Here is a 22,162-nt window from a genome sequence, read left to right on the forward strand (position 1 = left end):
CACCAAGGGACGCTACACCTAGGCCTGGCTCCAGGGGTAGGTACGCGATTGTCTGTCCAAGTTTTCAGATCGAGTTTGTCTGGGTCTTCACTCCAGACCTGTTCGCCCTCGGAGACCCTACCAGGAGCATATTGCTCCCAACGACTTAGCTCTGAAGATCCCTAGACCACCTCCTGCCACCTGTTCAGTTTGGCTCCCTCTCGTGCCTTACCGGAGTCTCCTTCTCTCTCAAAGCTCTGTCGCCTACTGAAGTGAGAGAGGAATATAGGTAGGCTGTCAGAAACAAGGCACAGGTCAGCATCGTCAGCTACTTAACCCGCTGGTTCAACCGGACCGGTCACTCCTTCCCGCATCCGACACTCAACCACGCCCCCCTTCTCCACACAGTCTTTTCAATTCCAGTGTACACACTACTCATACCCCAGTTTCCTAACAAAAGCCAGATTCCACCTTCTTCTTCTATTTCACTCTGTTTTTCACATCAATAATGAGACAATGTCACTCCTCCATTTTTCTCCTTCTGCTGATGTTTAGTGTATTTGCTGACAGATTGCATTCCCTGCTGGTAGTATGGCTGCCAGGACCGCTCTCTATAACCTGATTATCCTGAGAGAAATGTGATTTAGCGGACCCCATAGGGGTCGCCGGTGTCTACGTACACTTCTGTGTATGTTGTTTAAAGACCACACACCAGAGGTCAGCGACCCAAATGTTAAGAACAGCCGTTTTGTCCTTTTAACAAAAACCAAACCACCAACAGTTTACGTCCAGCTGTAAACATGTCTCAACTTTTCCACAAAAGTAGAATAATTTCTCTCTCAACATTTAACTCTGGGGGCAGTCGCGGGCTGGAGGTTAGGGAACTGGTCCTGTGACCGCAAGGTCGCCGGTTCAATCCCTTCAGCTGACAGTCCATGACTGAGGTGTCCTTGAGCAAGACACCTAACCCCCAACTGCTCCCTGGGTGCCGTGGATAGGGCTGCCCACCACTCTGGGCAAGTGTATTCACTGTCCCCTAGTGTGTGTGTGTGTGTGTGTGTGTGTGTGCTCACTAGTGTGTATGTGGTGTTTCACTTCACAGATGTGTTAAATGCAGAGGTGGAATTTCCCCGTTTGTGGGATTAAAAAAAGTATCACTTAACTTTTTACGAGGCTAAAGTCAGCTTCTCTTTTGCCAGCATCTGGTTTGAATTTTCCTGCTGCACCATTTAAAATCGAACGCGAGAATGCAAACAAAAGCCGGTGAATGAGAAACTGACTTCGGCTTCACAACTTTCTTAGTGCTTAGTGCAGCAGATTGAGCCTATCAGGAGACGAGCTGGAGCGCTTATAAACGCAAATAAGTCCATTTGACTCAGTTTGACTAAATTATCAGCGTTGCTCTGAAATCTCTCTCTTTAACGTTTCATTGGATACTAGCCAGGCCAGGTTCTTATCTGCACTGGGGGACCAGCAGTCTGTGCATCGATCTTTAGGGTTAAAAGTTGGTGAATTAGCTTTTATTAAATTTAAATATTAGGAGGATTGTTTTGTGTTTACCTAAAAATGGAATTCTTCTGTGGAGCCGCGACAGGGCAGAAAAAGAGCTGGAGCCGCATGTTGCCGACCCCTGCCATAGACTTTAGCCTTCACATTAGCCCTGATGCATTCCCAAAAGATCTCTCTTCCAATGGGGATTCGTGAGGTAATTGTGAAGTATAAGCTCATATCCTGTGTTTCTTTTCTTTAAAATCTTTATACTAAGTCCAGCAGAGTGACTGTGACACTCCAAACAGAACACAGTGTAGTGGGATATTCCTTAGGGCTTATTCTCTCCTTCTGAAGAACATCAGTGTTGTCAGCGTGGTTCTTTCACAGGGGCTCATCTGTTTTCTCATTAGTCATTGCTGTCAGGGCTGAGATTACAGAACTTCATACTGCACTTGTTTCATATCCGAGTTTGGCAGAGAGCATTTCCTGTGTACTCTATTAAAGTTCCTCTCTCATGTTTCTTGCTCATGTTTTCTATCGTGGATGAACATTACTAGAGTTTCCATACCTCTAAACACTGCTTTCAAACTGTCACCAGGAATTCTTCAGTCAACAACACGAATGTTTCTAACACAATGCTTATGAGGGATGTACAGTGTGAAAGTCTCAGGCACCCAAGACACATTTTCAAAATCTGTTTATTTGTGTAGTTTGTGTTTATTTGCTGAGAAAAGTGTGAATATTTGAATAAACAAAATGTACAGAATATTAATTTATATATATATATATATATATATATATACAAATAATAATTTTTTTTCTGGATGTTGGTGTGTTGGTGTGTGTGTTTACCCATCTCCAAGCCGCTCCTCGAGGAAGCCCAGTATTATATGTAGTTAAAAAGCAGCTCCTGGTTTGACCAATCAGTGCTCAGTAAATTGAGCTCATGATGTAATTGATGATATTAACGAGTCTCTGTGGCGGCTATGAAGGTGTCCAGGAAAAATATGGACCCGAGAAATTCTTGTTACTGTTTATAGTTTTTCTGTTTATCTGAATTATGAATACGACTTTATTCTAATGTATATTGTGATAAACTCACTGCTGAGGGAAACTGTTAAAAATTTGCTTAGACGCCTGAAACTTTCACACAGCGCTGTAGTTCGCATAGCTGGTACGTCAGTCACAAATACCAGCATGAATAGTTTAGAGGAGAAAAAATGTTCGAAAATTAGAAAATAGATTCATGGGATTAAGACACATTTACATTTTTTTGTTGTGTTTCCTGTCAACATTTTGACATCTTATTTTCTGAAAATGAAGTTTTCAAGTCTCATTAGGCTTAATATCTCATAATAATAGCTCATTATCCTGAATCAATTACTTTTTTTTAAATGTATCGGCTCTTTAACTCAACATTTCAAGTCAACTATTAGAGAAAGTAAGTTATTTTGAGAAAATGAGCCATCTCTTGTGGAAAAAACATACTTCCATATAAAAAAATATATGTGCTACATACATTTAACTGTCATTTTTGAACATTTAGATTCACAGACATGCCAATACTGAAATGCATTCACATATAAAATATAGGGAATAGTGTCCATTCGTAATATTTATATGGAGTATAAATGACATTTTTGAAAATATCTAGAAATATAGTTCCTTTGTATATGAAACTATTCCAAGATATTTTAAAGAAAATGTAATAGAGAATTCATTATATTGAGATACCAGAAACAGAGGAGGAGGTCTACCTGCTGGACATGGCCTTGCATGCTTACATGTTTTGACTGTGCCTGCAAATTTTGGAGAGGTCAGTGTCTGCTGTTCACGTTTTTTGGTTCATTGATTCTCCGACTAAGTATCATGTCTAAACACTCAGAGGACGTTAGAAAATAAAAGGAAATCTCTTCAAAATGCGTCTCACTCTGCACAAACACTACAAGCTGTTATTTATTTCCAGCACAGAATTGCGCAAGCCCTGCAGCTTTACTCCAGCTCGGCTCCTTCGAGAATTACACTAAAACAGATTCCGCACACTTTCAGAACATTCACATTACGTAATTCAAGCTCAAAATCCACATGTGCACGAGAACAAGAGAGGCCCGTTTCAAAGCAAAGCACTGGATCCTATTTCGGCATCACCCTCAATCATAAAACACCCACGTCAACATTTTTACAACAACTTTGTGTATCGTAAGCAGACGTGTACTACCGATTAAAAGTTTCATTACACTGTTTTCATTACCAATGAAACTGTTTTCATTCATATAAAACCAAAATACATGTATAAAATTATCTTAATAAGATGCCACGGCTTTAGATGCCAACTACCTTGCAGGAATCTGTGGAAAAATAAGAAATAACTTGTGTTCATAATGATAAACAGATTTGTAGGTGATTTTATAATGACTGTGAAAGCTGTTTAACATTGGGAATGAAGTAAATACATTAAAACAGTAATAATAATTAAATAAACACCCAGGATGCCTCATATTTGAAAAGAGATGATCAAATGTGGCCCAAAATGACTGTAATTATGGTATATTAGTTATATTATTGAATTACTTCTTTATGTCGGGGCGGCACGGTGGCGTGGTGGGTAGCGCTGTCGCCTCACAGCAAGGAGGGCCTGGGTTTGATTCCCCGGCCGGGTGACCGGGGTCCTCTCTGTGTGGAGTTTGCATGTTCTCCCCGTGTCTGCGTGGGTTTCCTCTGGGTTCTCCGGTTTCCTCCCACAGTCCAAAGACATGCAGTCAGGCCAATTGGATGTGCTAAATTGTCCCTAGGTGTGAGTGTGTGAGTGACTGTCTGTGTGTCTGCCCTGCGATGGACTGGCGACCTGTCCAGGGTGTATCCTGCCTTCCGCCTGAAGACTGCTGGGATAGGCTCCTGCACCCCCCCGCGACCCTGACGGAGAAGCGGCTTAGAAAATGGATGGATGGATGGATGGATGGACTTCTTTATGTCTCCAAAACCTTAACATGTTAACTAAAGCATCTAGCTCATAGTAGTTATTCCAGAATAAACCAACAATTATTATTATCACAAGTGATTTTGAACAGATAAACTTAAAATGTAATAGTAATTGTGTCATGTGCAAGACGGAACACCCCGTGTGTTACAGAGTCCACTCTGATGTCTATGCCTGCCACTCAACTCCAAGATGCAACAGATCCACCTGAATGTTTAACAGTCTGCAAGGTGTTCTTTTCATCAAATACTGCTTCTTTATTTCTCCAAACATTCTCTTGGTGATTGTGGTCATATTTAATTCACAGCACTTGTTTCCAAAATGCCCCCTGCCCCATCTCGGTGCTGTTTTGCATACTTCAGCTGTTGACGTTGCTGATGAGATTCCACGCGAGTCAGATATTTGCAACACTGCACAGTAGAACGATCCTTCACCACTCCTGTATCAGTTTAACCTTCCTGCAGGTACCTTTACTGTGATATGGGGGTTTTGCTTTGCCTTTCCGCCAAGCACACAAGCGGTCCTATCGGATCCTGTTCTTGCTCTTCCGGATTTTGCCTTGACTTCCACAGTTCCCCTTAACTGCCATTTCTTAATGACATCTTGGTCAGTGGAAATTGGAAGCTGGAAGCACTTTGGCATCTTTTATTCTCCCTGATTTGTGGGCGTCAGATTCATTTTCAGAGTCTCAGTCAGCTGCTTAGAGGAGTAGAGGGGTTTTGTCACAACCGGGCAGGGAGAAGACAAACGCGGATAGATATACGAGGTTTTATTGCAAAGGGCAAATCCAAAAGAGTAGCCAAAAACGGGCCAGGGTCTCCAAATTAGGTAAACAAGCTAAATACAGAACATTCCAGAGTGGTTAAACAGTCCAGGGGTCAAAGCACGGCAGATCAACATCAGAGGGAAGGCAAAAATAATAAACAGAGATACGGGCAAGAAGGTCATACACGGAGAACACACAATCATAAGAAGAACGCTTTGTAGAGTTGGGACGGAACCACAAACAATACTCAGCGAGTAAAACAGGGAACAAAGGGGTAAAAATACTAGGGAGACCAGGTGAAGGCAATCTAGAACTCAGGTGACTGAGACCTGGTTAGAGCCATGTGATCCGTGGGACGTGTGATACAAGATTCCAGGGCATTCTGGGAGTTGGAGTCTGTGTGTATGTTATCACTGTCAGAGACAGGAGCAGGCAGGACAGGAGCACCAGAAACAACTGGTGTGACAGGTTTGTTCAAACTCTTCATAAAATTTATATTTTATGATTTTTTTTTCTGGTTTTTAAGATCATCAAATATAAGGGAACTGTCTTTTATCATTTGTAGAAAAAAAAAACATGGCAACAACGTTATTAAATAGTTTGCTGCAGAGGTTGTGCTTCTTCTCACTTCACAATTAATAAAATATACTTTATAATTTGGTCAGGAGTGCACAAACTTTTGCCTACAACTGTATTTTGGACTTTTGGTTGAATAACATTGTTGCCGGTATCCTATAAAGCTTATCCTGCCTAGAAAAGACATGTGTGGATGTAGCATGAACAGGCCAATTTCACCTAGGCTCTTAAAAATCCAGGAGTTCTTTGGAGTGATGCCACAGAAGAAATGCTTTTGATTCCCTACAGGACCTTTGGTAAAACTTTACTTGAACCCTGCTAACTAACATTAGGTCAATTACTTTAAAGAACATTATTATTTTTACGAGTGTTATTATTTTTAAGAGTGTCGGTAAAAATGTGCTAAAGTCATTAAGTTGTGAAAATGAGCTTTGAATAGTTGGTCTCAGTAGCTCCAACATGGGCCCGTAAATTTCACACACACACACACACACACACACACACACACACACACACACACACACACACACACACACACACATACACACATACACATGTGCTTCCAAACACAACCTTTTCAGTCTAACCTTTCTGTTAGTATCCCTGTCACATGCTGTTTAACTCGGGCCAGACAGTGATGCAACTTAGTATTTCTCCTTTTTTCCACCTGAATAAAATGTACTGATTATCTTTTTATGAACCTATAGAGAGTGTCAGAAGCACCTAGGTTGCCAGTTCCAGGTCTGCCTCGCCTATCTCTACTGTTACGGAGTGCAGAGATGGCTGCTTGGGCTGACAGAAAAGGCCCATATGTTCCACAGACCATTACAGTGAGAATCAGGAATGCCGCGCTGGAGCGATGCTGTTACATCAAACGGTTCTCTTCTGGAGCCAAGCCTGCGACTGGGACCACTGCCGGGAAAGATATGACTGCTCCTTCCGAACCACCTCTGTGACTCAAGTCCGCCCGCTGGAAGACAAGTGCCGCCAGGCAGATGACTTGGCTGGGGCTGCCTTTGAGTCAGTTGACCAGTCTAAATCTCCAGAATCTGACCCTGTGGTTCCTGGTCTCATGGATCTTGGATCTACATTATGTGATGTTCACTGACCTGCTGAATGTCACCATGTCCTATCTGCACGTTTGCCCATGAATTGTGTATTTCCCACTTTGGAAGACTCGTCGGTTGGGTCTCTAAAACAGCGCATCTTCTTCAGTTTCAGTTTCTGCTAAAGCCTGCATCGTTCCTGGAAGTTCAGGTGCTGCATTTGACTGTTGGGAGAATCACTCAGTTCTCGATCCACCTTGGTCCGTCTATCCTTTGAGTCGGGTACAGTTTTTTTTGGCTTGATGTAATCAAGCTTGTTAGATTTGTAGCAAATTGGTTGCCTTTTTCAACTGAAATGCAGCTACAAAAACATAGGCATGGCATTTTAAACTAGACTGAATTAAACTCAAAGGGATTTGCCAGCGCTCTGTATCGCTACCCAAGGGATGTCAATGGCTCCAATGAAAGAGCGCGTTTGGGGCGGGGCACGAATAGGTCAACTAAAAATGACTGCCTTGGGATGTAGAGGTTTACTGCAGTTTTAGAACTACAACATGCCAACTCTGTTGTTTGGCAAAAAAGGTTCATTAAAATCTTCTGGAGCTGCAACAACAGCGATGGAATTGAACAAATAAAAGCAATGGCTGGAATGCATAAGTGAAAAATCTCATTTTTAATCAGAATCCGATCCTGCCTGCTCTCTCTCTCTCTCTCTCTCTCTCTCTCTCTCTCTCTCTCTCTCTCCATCCAGTTGTGGAGGCGGGAGCAGGTTGAGGGATGGCTTTCGGAGGCTTAGGATACTGATATAAGAGCACCTCCAGACATGTTTCCTCACTGTAAACCAAACAGCTGGATTAATCCAGGGCTCGGATATCACTGAGCAGAGGAACTCACGCTCACCACACCAAATCAGGTATTTGACTGTAGCTTTTCACAGAGGTCAAAATACATTTAGCCTGTCAACTTCTAGTCAAATCACACGTGCATTGAGGACGTTCTCGAGCATTAAATTAGATTAAAAAGAGACCTTCATCTTATCTTCATGATGAATCTGATGGAGCAGTTTTGTTGGCATCATAGTGCATGCACTGCCACGAGGCAATGCACCCAGATTGAAGAACTAATGATAAAATATGATACTGGTGCATTTCACTGCAGTGAAATCCAGATCTCTGATCACAAATCCCTAAACTCTAACTCCCCCTCACTTTGTTTTGTCAGAGAAAGTCCAGCATGAAGGCTGTTTTCCTTCTTAAAATGTGTGGAACATATGTTAATACTGGAAAGTCGGGCTGAGCTCTCAGGCTTACAAGCCTAGCTGGGTCCATTAACACCAGTATAATGTCTGAGGTAGCTGCATATCATATCAAAGGATTAACAACTGCAATGACATCATTTGCTGTTTTGCTGAGGAAGATGAGGATGAGGAGGGCTCTGGCCGTGTTGTGGCTGGTCTCGCTATGTGCCGCTCAGAAGAAGAAGTGGACTCATGAGACACTGGAGCTCAGAGGTAACACTTTTCGTAATGTCTTCAACCGTGTGGCGCCGTTTTTATGGACAATGCGCAAAAATGACATCATTCTGCAGCGTTTTCTTTTTTTGGGATGTGCATCAGTAAAAATGTATCAGGAGTTTTCTGAGAAGCCTTGTTCTAAGCTGAAGACCAAAATGGCAATATTCCATAGCGTACTAATCAATATCACATCAATAGCTTAATTTTCATCTCCAGGTCAGTTATAGACAAACTAAAGGCACATTCATGTAACAGTCGTCGCCTGGGGGCGACCCTGTTTGGGCTTTTGTGAGGGAAATGGGTTCATATTGAAAATATAAGTAGTTGTAATGTTGTATTTATACAAAATATCACAGTATTTATAGAAATCAGGTATTTTGAAAGTGCATTTTTTCTTGTATCCCCACCCCTTCATGAAGTTTTATATTTGTGAGGGTTTCTGTATCAAAATCAGTCACATTAACTTCAATGTTACAAAAACAGTGAATTCAATAGCTTTATTTACATTTATAGATTTATATTACATTTTTTAGTTCTAAAAACTAAAATTCATTTTTTCTTTAAAACCCAAAAAGACTTTATATATCACTGTTGTCCGAACAAAACTTCGCATCTCCATTTTTGTCGATTTTCAGTTTTTGACATAATTCAAAAAGGCAGGCTGCCCTTTATACTGTTTGTGAATTTCATGAAGTATGGATCAAACTAAATGACCAAAATTGACTTGTAAAAAATTCTGGTTCCATTGACTTACATTGAAAGTAATGTATGTTTTTTCCTTCTCCTGTAAAGTTACCATTTTTGAGGTATACGGTTGTGTTCTGACAGCAGCAATATATATATATATATATGTATGTATGTATATGTATGTATGTATATGTATATATATATGTATGTATGTATATATACACACATATGTGTGTGTGTGCGTGCAACAGAGCCTTGTACTGCACTGGATTAGGTCAGTTAGGTCAGGCCATGCATGTAGTGTTGCCAGTGTAAAGGGGTAAAGGGTGTCATGTTGTTCCTATAATACAAATATATGTGGTTTTGCATTTACCTAAAATAAAAATCAATAAAACAGTTCATCATAAAAAACCTCAAAGACCTTTCTGTAAAAGTAATTATTTCTGTACTTGTCCTTGAACCCCAGTTCGTAACTGAGAATAAGCTTGGCGTAATTGGTTGAATGCACAACGACGAGGCAACCAAGATCTGTTCAATCCTTTCAGATAAAACAAATGGCAAAAGCTGCTCGAACATGACCCAAGTGCTGGACAACTGGAAATATGCTATCGTGCACCAGGTGAAGGATCTGTTAGTCAATGACCATGCGTCAGTCTTACCAGAATATGTGAGGTAAGTGAAGAGCTGTACAGAACCCACATTTATAAAGGAGAGAAAGTGCTGAGGTTACACCTGTTTGTTTAGTAAAGTGCAAAAGTTTCATTAAAGAAGACAGAAAAGCTGCGTCACCTGCTATCCGCTGTAATCAGTGCTGATGTTCTGCGGGTTTTTGTAGGTTTAATTAGTCCGTTTGAAAGATTGTTAGGCTGGGACAGTTTTTGGCCCTTAAATCTGAGCCATGATTCACATAGAAACGTATTTGGAGAGGGTGTATATGTTCTGTTATAATCATACTAAACTATGAATTACTACCTAACATACAGTCCATGTGTTTTATACATATAGCTACTCGTGTATACTCATATATACATAAGCAGTACCTGGCATTTTTTGTCCCTGACTACGCAAAGATTGTCCCGTGACTCGACTTGGGCAAGAGCGGCTTACATCAGACCTGGCACGCTTAACTGTAAAAGCTCTCACTTCTTCTTTCACTTCTCTCACTGCTGCTGTTTCGATGTGTGTAGGATTAAGCCTCTGTCTGATGCGGTGGGAGACCTTTACAAGCAGTTTAACACTCTGAAGGAGAACCTGGCAAAGCTTACCAACGAATTTGACAAGGTGGAGGGCTTCGTGGATGAGCTTCAGGCAGGAAAAGTGCCCAGAACTTCAATGTGGGTGCCCCCACGGCGGCCAGTTGTGAGAGCCACAGCAAAGACGCCCGCGAAGGCCTCTGTGAGAGCTTCCAACACAGGACAGTGGATTCGGAGGGCAAGAGCCAGGAGAGGCCCTGGTACTTAGTGGACAAAGGCATTTCAAGGGACATCCGAGCTATCAAATGAAAATCTAATGCGAATATGAACTATTATTGGAATACTTCACCCAAAATGCCAAAAAATGCGTCAATGCTTCTAGATCAGGGTGGTAGAGTCTTACCTGCACAGGGCCAGTGTGGCTGCAGGTTCATTCCTGTTGTAATGAATCAGTGCGACCCAGTCTGCAAACAACTGACCATGTGTACTCCTGCTTTATTGGAATGTATATTGCGGACAAGACTGGACACCCCAGTCTTTTGGATGGTCAATATCATACATAGCTTTGCATTCTGGGTGACTTATGTTTTTTTTTATGTTTAAATGCAGGGAGGTCAATAAAGCTTTGCCTACAGTATCTTTTTAGAGATGATTATCTACCGAATCAGCAGGCCTGACAACACTTGCTTATATAAAATTATGACGGGCATTTTTTGCCATATTTGCAAGATTTATATGAATTGAGGTCCATGCATCAAACAAGAAAAGTTTATTGGAGAACACATTTCGATTCTTTGTAAGTAGCGATGTGTAGACTCTAATATAATGGGTTCTTTTATGTCTTTTAAGTGTTTTTTTTGTTTTAGATCATGATAAAGGTACAATTATATGGACATTTATGCATTAAAATGACTTAGTGTATATTTTAACAGGCACTCTGTGGTCTCACTGCTTTGGAGAGGACATTTCCACACTTAGACGCACTAAATTCATTTAATACTGAATTGTATGTAAGTGGTTATGAGAGAATATCCAGAGCATGTAAAGTAAACTCAATTATTCTTATTATAATGACAATGATATATGCTGGGTTAGGCTCCAGCATCCCCCGCGACCCAGAAGGATAAGCGGTTTAGGGGATGCGTGTGTGTACATATATAGAGCCGCATGAGTGAACGTATAACATTCTTAGACAATAAAACACAGATGTTTATGGACTCTTAATGAAGAATGGGAGGACCGGTGGCAGGAGACTGGGTTTGAACATCACTTATCACCCTTTGCTATTTTATTCCAGCAGCCAGAGGCTTTGCTGCTGAGTGGGTGTCATGAACAGCACCGATCCAGCGATCCAGACAAATAAAACAGTCACAAAGTTGGTTGCTCCTCCTTTACAACGTCCTCCTCTATCACAGCCCTTTCCATTGGCCTAGAGGCAGAAAGTTCATTGACTTCATGTCTACAGCTTATGTAATGCAGTTCTCACTGTTGCCCATTTGTATATTTGCCAAAAAGTCAGTATCCTGCCTGTGGACTTCTCACAGCGTTCTCCAAGCAAAAGGCCCATGTTTGAATGTGTTGTGATGTCTCACCCATTTAGGGGGACACAGCAGGTGAGAGGGTTGTTAAATAAAGACACCGGGGCTTCAAACAGATGGGCCTGCGCTGCAGGACTGTCCAAATCAGGGACGTGTTTAGATGCTGCTGACCCTCAAGGATTGTCTAACACACACTGCCTTCACTAGCACATCTTCTGGCAGACATGGCTTAAAGATCCATGATCACTTTAAAGCACTTTGACATGGATCAGCTACATATCAGCATATTGCTGCTGTCGGAACAAAACCTCGCATCTCCAGAACGGAAACTTTACAGGAGAAGCAAAAACATACATTACTTTCAATGTAAGTCAATGGAACCAGAATGTTTTCCAAGTCATTTTTGGCCGTTTATTCTGGTCCATCCTTCGTGGAATTCACACACAATATAAAGGCCAACATGCATTTTCAAATTATGTCAAAAACTCAGAATCGACAAAAATGGAGATACAACAGCGATTGTTTATATATATATATATATATATATATATACGCACACACACACACACACACACACACACACACACACACACACACACTCACCAGCCACTTTATTAGATACACCTGTTCAGTTGCCTTTTAACACAAATAGCTAATCAACCAATCACACGGCTGCAACTCAGTGCATTTAGGCGTGTCGAGGTGGTCAAGACAACTTGCTGAAGTGCAGACCGAGCATCAGAACGGGGAAGAAAGGGGATTTAAGGGGCTTTGAACGTGGCGTGGTTGTTGGTGCCAGACGGGCTGGTCTGAGTATTTCAGAAACTGCTGATCTGCTGGGATTTTCACGCTCAACCATCTCTAGGGTTCACAGAGAACGGTCCGAAAAAGAGGAAATATCCAGTGAGCGGTCAGTTGTGTGGACAAAAATGCCTTGTTGATGTGAGAGGTCAGAGGAGAATGGGCAGACTGGTTCCAGATGATAGAAAGGCAGCAGGAACTCAAATAACCAACCAGAATCTCTGAGGAACGTTTCCAACACCTTGTTGAAAGTCGGCCACGAAGAATTAAGACAGTTCTGAAGGGAAAAGGGGGTCCAACCTTTTACTAGCAAGGTGTACCTAATAAATTGGCTGGTGAGTGAACATAATTATTATATATTTATATTCAGTACTGTGTGAAAGTCTCAGGCACCCAAGATACATTTTCTATTTATTTGTGTAGTTTGTGTTTATTTGCTGAGAAAAGTGTCAATATTTGAATAAACAACATTTATAGAATATTAATTAATAATGATTATAAAAATAATAAACAGTGATTTTCTGGATGTCAGTGTGTGTGTTGACCCATCTCCAAGCCGCTCCTCGAGGAAGCCCAGTATTATATGTAGTTATAAAGCAGCTCCTGGTTTGACCAATCAGTGCTCAGTAAATTGAGCTCATGATGTAATTGATGATATTAACGAGTCTCTGTGGCGGCTGTGAAGGTGTCCAGGAAAAATATGGACCCAAGAAATTCTTGTTACTGTTTATTGTTTTTCTGTTTATTTGAATTATGAATACGACTTTATTCTAATGTATATTGTGATAAACTCACTGCTGAGGGAAACTGTTAAAAATTTGCTTAGACGCCTAAAACCTTCACACAGCGCTGTTTATATATATATCCACAAAATTTGAATCCAGTCCAGATAAAAGTGATTTGGTAAGCAGGAATTTGAGCACTGTAACACGCGATGAACAGGCTTGGTAAAATTAATCTTCAATGTACGCCTGGTATCCATGATGTGGATTCTCTTTAACATATTTTTGAATATACCAGCAAGAGACAGTGGCTTTTAACTGTTCTTCTACCACAAAGTCCAGTGCAGCCTGTGGGGAGAAAACAGATGCTATTAGGCTCGTTATTGCTATCAAAGGGAAATTCTATCTATATTTTTATTTCTATTATTCATTCGGGTTATTTGATGTGAAATGCTTAATTCCAGAGGAACCTGCTGACTATTTCTTCACAGAGGTGGTGAACCCGTATTTAACCCATTCATGGTGGAGTGGCACCTGCACGGATTTATGACTATTTTATGATCATCAACATTGCATAAAAACCCGGAAGGCTTCAGCAGGTCCAGCGGTGGCTTGGGACAGTGAATAAAATGACCAAGAACGAAATGTATCTTGATGGCATCGCCTCCTGGTTCCCATCACCACCACTGCAAAGAAACCAGAGTCTGTAAGTTTCTCTACAAATGACCATTTCACAGGAAACCGCTGTGGATTACTGTGTTCACACTGCGACAAAGAAACCATGTAAAACTTTGGGAAAATCAGTGGAATTCCCCTTTACACCTGGATGACGCGCGAGCAGGTTGATGATCAAAGTTTACCGGGTTAAAAACTCTTTACCTTCGCGAGCTGTGCGGCCACACCTTTCCCTCTGAAGGGCTCTGGGACCACAGTGGACAGTAGCTGCACGTGCCGGTCAGTCCTGTAAGCGTAGCTCAGCACCGCGCTGCGCTCTGGACCTGCCGAGGAACAAAACACGGCCAAGTTAAACACGCGGCTCCTTCACAGCTGCCCGCCCCCTCCCCTCCGCTCCGCCCCCCTCTCCTCCGCCCCCGTCCCCTCCCCTCCCCTCCGCCCCCGTCCCGTCCCCTCCCCTCCCCTCCGCTCCGCCCCCCCCCCCCCCCGTCCGCTTCGCTCACCTCCGCCGTCCAGCCGGACTACGAAGCGGCGCTGTTGTCTGTCGTGAACGACGCGCTTCGCTTCCGCGCTTAAACCACAAAACTGAGACCCGCTCGGTTTCCCTGCTGCGAGTCTCTGGGCTCGTCTGAGGTTACAGAGGCAGTTTCGAGGCAGCATTACGAGCACAGCGCCACAGCTCCGCTTCCGTTACCGCCGAGACTGCGAGAGGTCCTCCTCTCTGCTCAGGTGGGAGGTCAGCGCGGTGCTCCCTGTAAATTCATCCGCGTAACAGCAGGGGGCGCGCTAACTCCACAAACGCTCTCTGTTTACTTGTTTTGTTTCGTGCCTGTTTTATTATTTATTTTAATTATATTCTCACTAAATAAATATAATAAACACACATTAATGACGATAAATAATACATCATATAAATAGGTATATAAATAACATATCACGATTAATATAATTATTATATATAAATATTTATATATTTATAAATATTATATGACTTATTAATCTTTATTAATCTCTCTCTCTCTCTCTCTCTCTCTCTCTTTCTCTCTCTGTTGAGTCCGCATTCATGCAGTGTGGGTTCATAGGGGGCGCTAGTGAGCCCCCCCCCCCTTTAAAATCCCTAATGAGAGACCCTGATCCTGCACAGGTTAGTGCCAAACTGCGTCCAGAGCCGGTTTATTATGAGGAGCCTGGCCGCTTCTTATTCCCCCTATTATATCAAAAACAGGCCTGCTGAACAGCAGAGGGCGCCCGCGAGTGAGTCCTCAGTGAATGGGAGTGAATGGAGCCCGACGGCTAAACACGAACAGTTAGAATAGTCTCTAATCACTGAGCCAGAACTTTCCTTTAGTTTTAGACAGCAGGAGGACGAGTTTCACTAAAACCGCAGGGAAATCTCACCGGCGTGTTTCCTTTATTCCACAGTAAACGGGTTTCGGGCAGCAGGAGGCGGGCTTTCCCGCTGGAGCGGGATGATTGACGGGCGAGCGGAGCAGCTCATTGGCTCTTCGCGCTCGCTGGCGTCATGAATATACATGAGGCGCAGTTTTAAGCTCCTATAACTCGAGTTTAAAAGCTCTCAGAAATTTATCAGCGGCGTTCAAATGTTTTATGATGTTCGCTGTTCAGGAAACGACCGCACAAAAAAGTTTCAGCGTTTATAAACTGTGATTTTTGCTCAAACGCTCCGTGTCCACCCATTCGTTTTGGACTCGCTCGGGAGCGCCCTCTAGCGCTTGGACATGCTCCTCTCTACAGGTTATTTGGCCCGACCCTCCGATGCTTGCTCGGGTTCTACGGTCGTCACGGTGATGTGACTGACTTCTCAACTGGCCAATCGGCGGACAGTTCGCGTGAAGCACTAGCCAATCGTGGCGCAGGAGGCGGGGTTTGTGGAATATGAGGAGAGAGCATTAATGAGGGTTTTTGCTTCATGTGTGTGCGTTTTGTTTTAAAGGTGTAGGATAAAAATAGCGCCGAGGCTCAGACAGGCTCCGGTTCACGCTCGTTTCAGCGTGAAGGGCCCTGCAGTCCAGGTGGTGGCGCTAATTTTGTGTCTCCAACCGCAGTAAAGTGGAGAAGAAGACCTCCTCCTCCTCCGTCTGTGCTGCTGATACAGTAATGTTGTCCGTTAAGAAACAGAAGCTGCTCCATTAAAAGTAGGAACCTGTTTACCGTCTCCTCACCTGGTTAAACCGTCGCTTATTCACTGGTAGAGAAAGAGCCGGAGAGATTTTTTGTTTCGGCGACGCATTTTAATGCCAGCAGAGACAGGAGCAGCATTAGCGGTTAGCTCCTATGTGTCCTAGGCCCGTGTTTTTATTGCCTTAGCCGCTGTTATTGGGACAAAACCTCACATCTCCATTTTTGTCGTTTTTCAGTTTTTGGCATGGTTTGAAAGTGCCTGTTGTGCTTTACAATGTGTGTAAGTTTCACGAAGAATGGACCAAAGGAAACAGCCCAAAATTGCTTGGAAAGACGTCTGGTTCCATTGACTTGCATTAAAACTAAAGCAGGTTTTTTCCTTCTCCTGTAAAGTTCCCATTTTGGAGATACGAGGTTTTGTTCACACAGCAACGATAGCTAGCTGTATAGTTAGTTTCCCAGCGGCTCTGTTGTTAATGCTGTGTTTAGTATTTACACGATATGTTCTCAAAAAAGTGCTTAATGAATGAATATATATGTCTATGATAATCAAGCTGATCAAGTTTTCATCTTACACTGTACAGAGAATTTGTGCATGCATGAAACTGACCAGTATTCAATAATATACACACTCACCGGCCACTTTATTAGGCTTGCTAGTAAAAGGCTGGACCCCCTTTTACCTTCAGAACTGTGTTAATTCTTCATGTCAGACTTTCAACAAGGTGTTGGAAACGTTCCTCAGAGATTCTGGTTGGTTATTTGAGTTCCTGTTGCCTTTCTATCATCTGGAACCAGTCTGCCCATTCTCCTCTGACCTCTCACATCAACAAGGCATTTTCATCCACACAACTGACCGCTCACTGGATGTTTCCTCTTTTTCGGACCGTTCTCTGTGAACCCTAGAGATGGTTGTGTGTGAAAATCCCAGCAGATCAGCAGTTTCTGAAATACTCAGACCAGCCCGTCTGGCACCAACAACCAGGCCACGTTCAAAGTCCCTTAAATCCCCTTTCTTCCCCGTTCTGATGCTCGGTCTGCACTTTAGCAAGTCGTCTTGACCACCTCTGCATGCCTAAATGCACTGAGTTGCAGCCGTGTGATTGGCTGATTAGCTATTTGTGTTAACAAGCAACTGAATGGTGTACCTAATAAAGTGGCCAGTGAGTGTGTAAACGGGCAAAAAGAGACCATGGATGGGCTGCTGTGAACATTACATGTGCACATTTGTTGGTACAAGATTTTTGTCTTTTGCTAAAGAAGTGCAGCAGTTGTCTAGAACACAGGTTCCCAGTCCTGGCCCCGCTCCGAAGTGCCCCCCGCTCCGAAGTGCCCCCCGCTCCGAAGTGCCCCCTGCTCCGAAGTGCCCCCGCTCCAAAGTGCCCCCCGCTCCGAAGTCCAGCACATTTTCATGTGTTTTCGTGATCTAACATATTCACTTTAAAAGAACAAGGACTGGCTAGTTGAATTGGCTTATGTGCGGTGTCTTTGGGCTTGAACACCGTCGTCTCCAGGCTTTATTCGCTGCACTATGTAAGACGTTTCTGTTCAGTTTTAAAGAACTAACTTTACTGAGTGAGGAGAAAAAACATTAAAATATGGCGTGCCCTGAGTTTTGACTGAGCTCTCTTTAAATGCTCCGAAGCGCAACCAGCGTTACAAAACATCCTACAAGATTTACGTAGTCAAGTTTCGAATGTCCTGACCTCCCTTTTTATTTTTATATACATTACAGAGCAGCCTGTGTGAATGCTGATGTATAGTGCGAACTTCATGGCTATTACTAATTAATTAAAAAGTTACTACCAGTGAAAACTGAATAGTACGTGTTTGTATGTCGTGTCTGTTACAGAGTGAGAAGTTCGAGAGCTCTTTATTTATTTATTTATGAGCTGGATAACTTTCAGCCGTTTCCTACAGCAGAAATGTTAAACTATACAGTTCGGTGATCCCCTGTATCAGTGCATTAGATTCACAATTGATGTTTTATTTTTGATGTTTAAATTCATCTGAAACTAACTGAGGGGGGCACGGTGGCTCGCACTGTGGCCTCTCAGCAAGAAGGGCCTGGGTTCGGTTCCTGGCCGGGCAAACCGGGCCCTTTCTGCGTGGGGTTTGCTTGTTCTCCCAGTGTCTGCCTGGGTTTCCTCCAGGTTCTCTGGTTTCCTCCCACAGTCCAGACATGCAGTCAGGCCAGTTGGACGTGTTAGATTGACCTTAGGTGTGAATGTTGGATGTGTGTGTGGATGTATGTGCCTATCTGTCTGCCCTGCCATGGTCTGGCGACTTGTCCAGGGTGTGTCCTGCCTTCTGCCCAATGACAGCTGGGATAGGCTCCGGCTAACACCCCCCCACCCCCACCCCCTCCCCGGCGACCCAAAGGGACGAGCAGTTTAGATGATGTATGTGTGTGTAACTATCTGACTATCTAACCATGTTAACATACTGCTGTTGTTCCCATTGAGCTTTAAATCTTTCTGTTTCTCCAGAGATGAACGACGTCGTGCTGCAAGCCATCTTCTGCTCCTAGCATCCACCTTCCTGCACAGGTTAAATCTCCACAAACGCACGAAGAGTTGCCGCCATGAACACCCTGCTGGATTCGGGCGAGATTAAATGTGAGGACATAGCTTCCACTGGAAGCTCCAGTCCTCAGCAGACGTCTTCTGTTCCTCTCTACCTTGACACTTTTGTCGGAGAAACACAGAGGATTACAGTCAAGGAGAGAACTCACCACTGCTTGGAGTGCGGTAAGAGTTTCACTCTGCATAACCATCTCCAAAGACACCAGCGCGTTCACACTGGAGAGAAGCCGTTTGACTGCCCCGAGTGCGGAAGGAGCTTCAGGGATAAAGGCAACCTGAAGATACACCAGCGCATTCACACAGGAGAGAAGCCCTATCCCTGCTCAGAGTGTGGACGGAGCTTTAGAGAGAAGGGTACCCTCAAAAAACACCAGCGCATTCACACCGGAGAGAAACCGTATTACTGCTCAGACTGCGGGAAGAGCTTTAATCAGCTCAGTAGTCTCCAGACTCACCAGCGCATTCACACGGGAGAGAAGCCCTATGACTGCCCGGAGTGCGGCAAGAGTTTCAACGTACTGAGCCATCTCAAAACGCATCAGAACATTCACACAGGAGAGAAACCCTTTCGCTGTTTAGACTGCGGGAAGAGTTTTAATCGACAGAGTCATCTCCAGCTGCACCAGCGCATTCACACAGGAGAGAAACCCTATTACTGCTCTGAGTGTGGCAAGAGCTTCAGGCATTCGAACACGTTCAAGACACACAAATGCATTAACAGGGGCTCAGAACCTCCTGACACAAGTTTGTTGGATGAAAGTGACGATATTTATTATCAGGTTGTTTTAGTTTGATGTTGTAACGCTGTTTGAAGTTTAAATACCTTTGCTGACAGACTCAGATTTTTCCCTGATTTTGCAGAAAGTTCTGCATAATGAAGTCCTTCACGGTGGTTTGATGTGGAATGCACTGCATAGTCGGAACTGTCCACAGTGGTGGTGATGGGAGCCAGATGTCTGAAGCGTTTAAAGCCTGGAAAAGCTACTTTACTGACAGCTGTTGTATTAAGAGGTTACAAATATGCTGCCTGATGCTTGAGACGATTTAGTTTTGAGAAGGCTCGGGCCTAAAATGTATTTATGAGAGCCGTTTATGGAGGACTGAAAGAAAATGTTACATATTCACCTTTTCCCCCGATATTTTTAACACTAGGCGTGTGACCCCTGGTTCCTATCACCACCAGTATAAAGAAATCGAAGTCCTCAAGGCACCGTGTCATTTCCGACCACTCTGAATGAGTTTGGTTACTTCTTAACAATCGAATTAAGAATCAAAGAATAGAAGAAATCTATAAAAGAACTGTTATAACAAAGGCTTTTTGTTCTGTGCTTTGTATGCCTCCATCGTTGTGTAATTATTACGTATGTATTGATTATGTGATTAGGAACTGTACAATATATTTTCCATGAATCGGGACATCGGTCTTTGCACTACGGACATCGCATGTTCCAACTATTTGAATGCAGTCTGAGAGTTTCTTATACCTAGGATCGAGCGCAGGGAGCAGCAGAGAGAAGCTGAATCCCCTCTAACCAACACTAGTCCTTTTTTGTCATGTTAATTATTTGAAGCATCATAAAATGCTGTAAATAAATAAGTCTGAGAAGGACAATTTGGTATTGTGGAGTCTTATTGTTAGCAAACGTTTGATGTAATATGTTGAATTTTATGCTATTTTTAATGCTGTGTTATGTTGGGTGGTGCTTGGGTGGGCTCAGAGAGTGGGGTGTGCTACAGGTCAACGCCACGTTTCTCCAGGTCAGCTCCGGTGCTCGCTTTGTTGATGTGATCAGAAACCAAAAGGGAGCAGACACAGTATTTGTTGTTTTGAGAAAATGAAGAATAATTAATACTGCTGCATTTCTCCATGTTCCCCTTCTCAGGATAAGCATGGATCCTTTAGGATTGTAGAAGTCGTCGTACCGGCTAGGCATAACATTATGACCGCCTCCTTGTTTCTACGCTCACTGCCCATCTTATCAGCTCCACTTACTGTATAGCTGCACTCTGTAGTTCTACAGTTACAGACTGTAGTCCATCTGTTTCTCTGATACTCTGTTACCCTGTTCTTCAGTGGTCAGGACCTCCTGGACCCTCACAGAGCAGGTACTATCCACTGTCCACTCTATTAGACACTCCTACCTTGTCGGTCCACCTTGTAGGTGTAAATTCAGAGACAGTAGCTCACCTGCTGCTGCACAGATTGCATTGGTCATCATCTAGTCCTTCATCAGTGGTCACAAGACGCTGTTGGCTGGTGGACTATTCTCAGTCCACCAGTGACACTGAGGTGTTTAAAAATTCTGACCAGCTACTCAGACCAGTGCGACACACACTAACACACCACCACCACGTCAGTGTTACTGCAGTGCTGAGAATGATCCACCACCCAAATAGTACCTGCTCTGTGAGGGTCCATGGGGGTCCTGACCACTGAAGAACAGGGTAACAGAGTATCGGAGAAACAGATGGACTACAGTCTGTAACTGTGGAACTATACGGTAAGTGGAGCTGATAAGATGGACAGTGAGCTCAGAAACGAGGAGGTGGTCATGATGTTATGTCTGATCAGTGTACTCCACATACATCTGTGGAAGGTGCCTGCGCTGGATCCCCCCAATTCCTAAAGTTGGCAAGTTAAGTTTACAGGCTTTGGGTGCGGTTATTCAGTGCTGTCCTGGTGATGAGACATGTCTCCGTCTTTATCACATGTAGGCAGAAGTAAAACGTAACAAGTGTGCTATCAGGGAAGATAGTGAGGATCACCCCATGGCAAGACATTATAAATCTATTAAAATAGTCCCTCTGAGCTTAGAATATTAAGTTTTGATCATATTCCAGATGCATGTAGGAAAGAATATAGGGAATAGAGAGTTAGCCAGACTTTGGGATTTATACATTTAAAGCACCTATTCTTCCTGGACATCTTGATTTTATCCCGTGAAGCGTTCCGTGGATATAAAACTTTTCTCAATATTATATTAAATGTTCCCTGGACGAATGTTTCATTGACCAGAGGAGGGTTGACCAGAGGAGGATGGGTTCTTAAGGTTTCTAAAAGTTTTTCCATGCCACTGTTGCCTCTGGCGTGCTCGTGGGGGGGGTTGGACCCGGATTCAGTTCCTTTAATCTATACACGGATTCCTTTTTTATTTTCTTTTTTCTTTTGATCCTTCCATAAACTGCCTTTCTGTAAAGCTGCTTTGAGACAACACTAGTTGTTTAAGCAAACTGAATATGTTACACATATGTACAAATTTATGACGTGATTACGTATAAATGGGTTTTTTAAGTGGTACTTTATTAATCCCACAAAATTCCACCTCCGCATTTAATCCATCTGTGAAATGAAACACCACATACACACTAGTGAATGCACACACACACACACACACACACGGGGGCAGTGAGCACACTTGCCCGGAGCGGTGGGCAGCCCAATCCGCAGCGCCCGGGGAGCAGTTGGGGGTT

General features: G+C 43.3%; 3 protein-coding genes across 5 annotated transcripts; 2 read left to right on the forward strand and 1 right to left on the reverse strand.

Moving 5' to 3' along the window:
- The first annotated feature begins 5,444 nt into the window (after window positions 1-5,444).
- Window positions 5,445-11,157, forward strand: si:dkey-282h22.5 (uncharacterized protein LOC107988040 homolog). The gene is made up of 5 exons (XM_037544617.1): window positions 5,445-5,681; window positions 7,587-7,748; window positions 8,252-8,345; window positions 9,581-9,707; window positions 10,223-11,157. Exons 3-5 carry the CDS (start codon window positions 8,252-8,254, stop codon window positions 10,494-10,496), a joined length of 495 nt encoding a protein of 164 aa, XP_037400514.1. The 5' UTR covers window positions 5,445-5,681; window positions 7,587-7,748; the 3' UTR covers window positions 10,497-11,157.
- Window positions 11,158-13,311: 2,154 nt separating this feature from the next.
- On the reverse strand, window positions 13,312-14,713 carry im:6904045 (protein NATD1). Of its 2 annotated transcripts, none has more exons than XM_017711966.2 (3): window positions 14,468-14,713; window positions 14,169-14,287; window positions 13,312-13,637 (listed from the first exon to the last, which is right to left on the reverse strand). In XM_017711966.2, the coding sequence occupies exons 1-3, from the start codon at window positions 14,622-14,624 to the stop codon at window positions 13,521-13,523; spliced, it is 393 nt and encodes a 130-aa protein (XP_017567455.1). In that variant the 5' UTR covers window positions 14,625-14,713; the 3' UTR covers window positions 13,312-13,520. The 2 variants fall into 2 exon arrangements, with proteins under 2 accessions (XP_017567455.1, XP_037400867.1); XM_037544970.1 differs by lacking the exon at window positions 13,312-13,637 and adding an exon at window positions 13,648-13,975.
- A 1,132-nt stretch (window positions 14,714-15,845) lies between these two features.
- Window positions 15,846-20,303, forward strand: LOC108435867 (gastrula zinc finger protein XlCGF49.1-like). 2 transcript variants are annotated; one of them, XM_017711986.2, is made up of 2 exons: window positions 15,846-16,120; window positions 18,596-20,303. In XM_017711986.2, the coding sequence occupies exon 2, from the start codon at window positions 18,691-18,693 to the stop codon at window positions 19,483-19,485; it is 795 nt and encodes a 264-aa protein (XP_017567475.1). In that variant the 5' UTR covers window positions 15,846-16,120; window positions 18,596-18,690; the 3' UTR covers window positions 19,486-20,303. The 2 variants fall into 2 exon arrangements, with proteins under 2 accessions (XP_017567475.1, XP_017567476.1); XM_017711987.2 differs by lacking the exon at window positions 15,846-16,120 and adding an exon at window positions 17,191-18,508.
- Window positions 20,304-22,162: the final 1,859 nt, after the last annotated feature.

Source organism: Pygocentrus nattereri, chromosome 14 (assembly GCF_015220715.1).
Source record: "Pygocentrus nattereri isolate fPygNat1 chromosome 14, fPygNat1.pri, whole genome shotgun sequence".
Lineage (NCBI taxonomy): Eukaryota > Metazoa > Chordata > Actinopteri > Characiformes > Serrasalmidae > Pygocentrus > Pygocentrus nattereri.

Coding starts and splice junctions, on each gene's coding strand:
- si:dkey-282h22.5 (XM_037544617.1), top strand. CDS start 8,252: ATGAGGATGAGGAGGGCTCTGGCCGTGTTGTGGCTGGTCTCGCTATGT. Junction 8,346..9,580: donor TGAGACACTGGAGCTCAGAG/GTAACACTTTTC, acceptor CAATCCTTTCAG/ATAAAACAAATGGCAAAAGC. Junction 9,708..10,222: donor GTCTTACCAGAATATGTGAG/GTAAGTGAAGAG, acceptor CGATGTGTGTAG/GATTAAGCCTCTGTCTGATG.
- im:6904045 (XM_017711966.2), bottom strand. CDS start 14,624: ATGCTGCCTCGAAACTGCCTCTGTAACCTCAGACGAGCCCAGAGACTC. Junction 14,288..14,467: donor AGTCCGGCTGGACGGCGGAG/GTGAGCGAAGCG, acceptor GTTCCTCGGCAG/GTCCAGAGCGCAGCGCGGTG. Junction 13,638..14,168: donor TGGCCGCACAGCTCGCGAAG/GTAAAGAGTTTT, acceptor TTCTCCCCACAG/GCTGCACTGGACTTTGTGGT.
- LOC108435867 (XM_017711986.2), top strand. CDS start 18,691: ATGAACACCCTGCTGGATTCGGGCGAGATTAAATGTGAGGACATAGCT.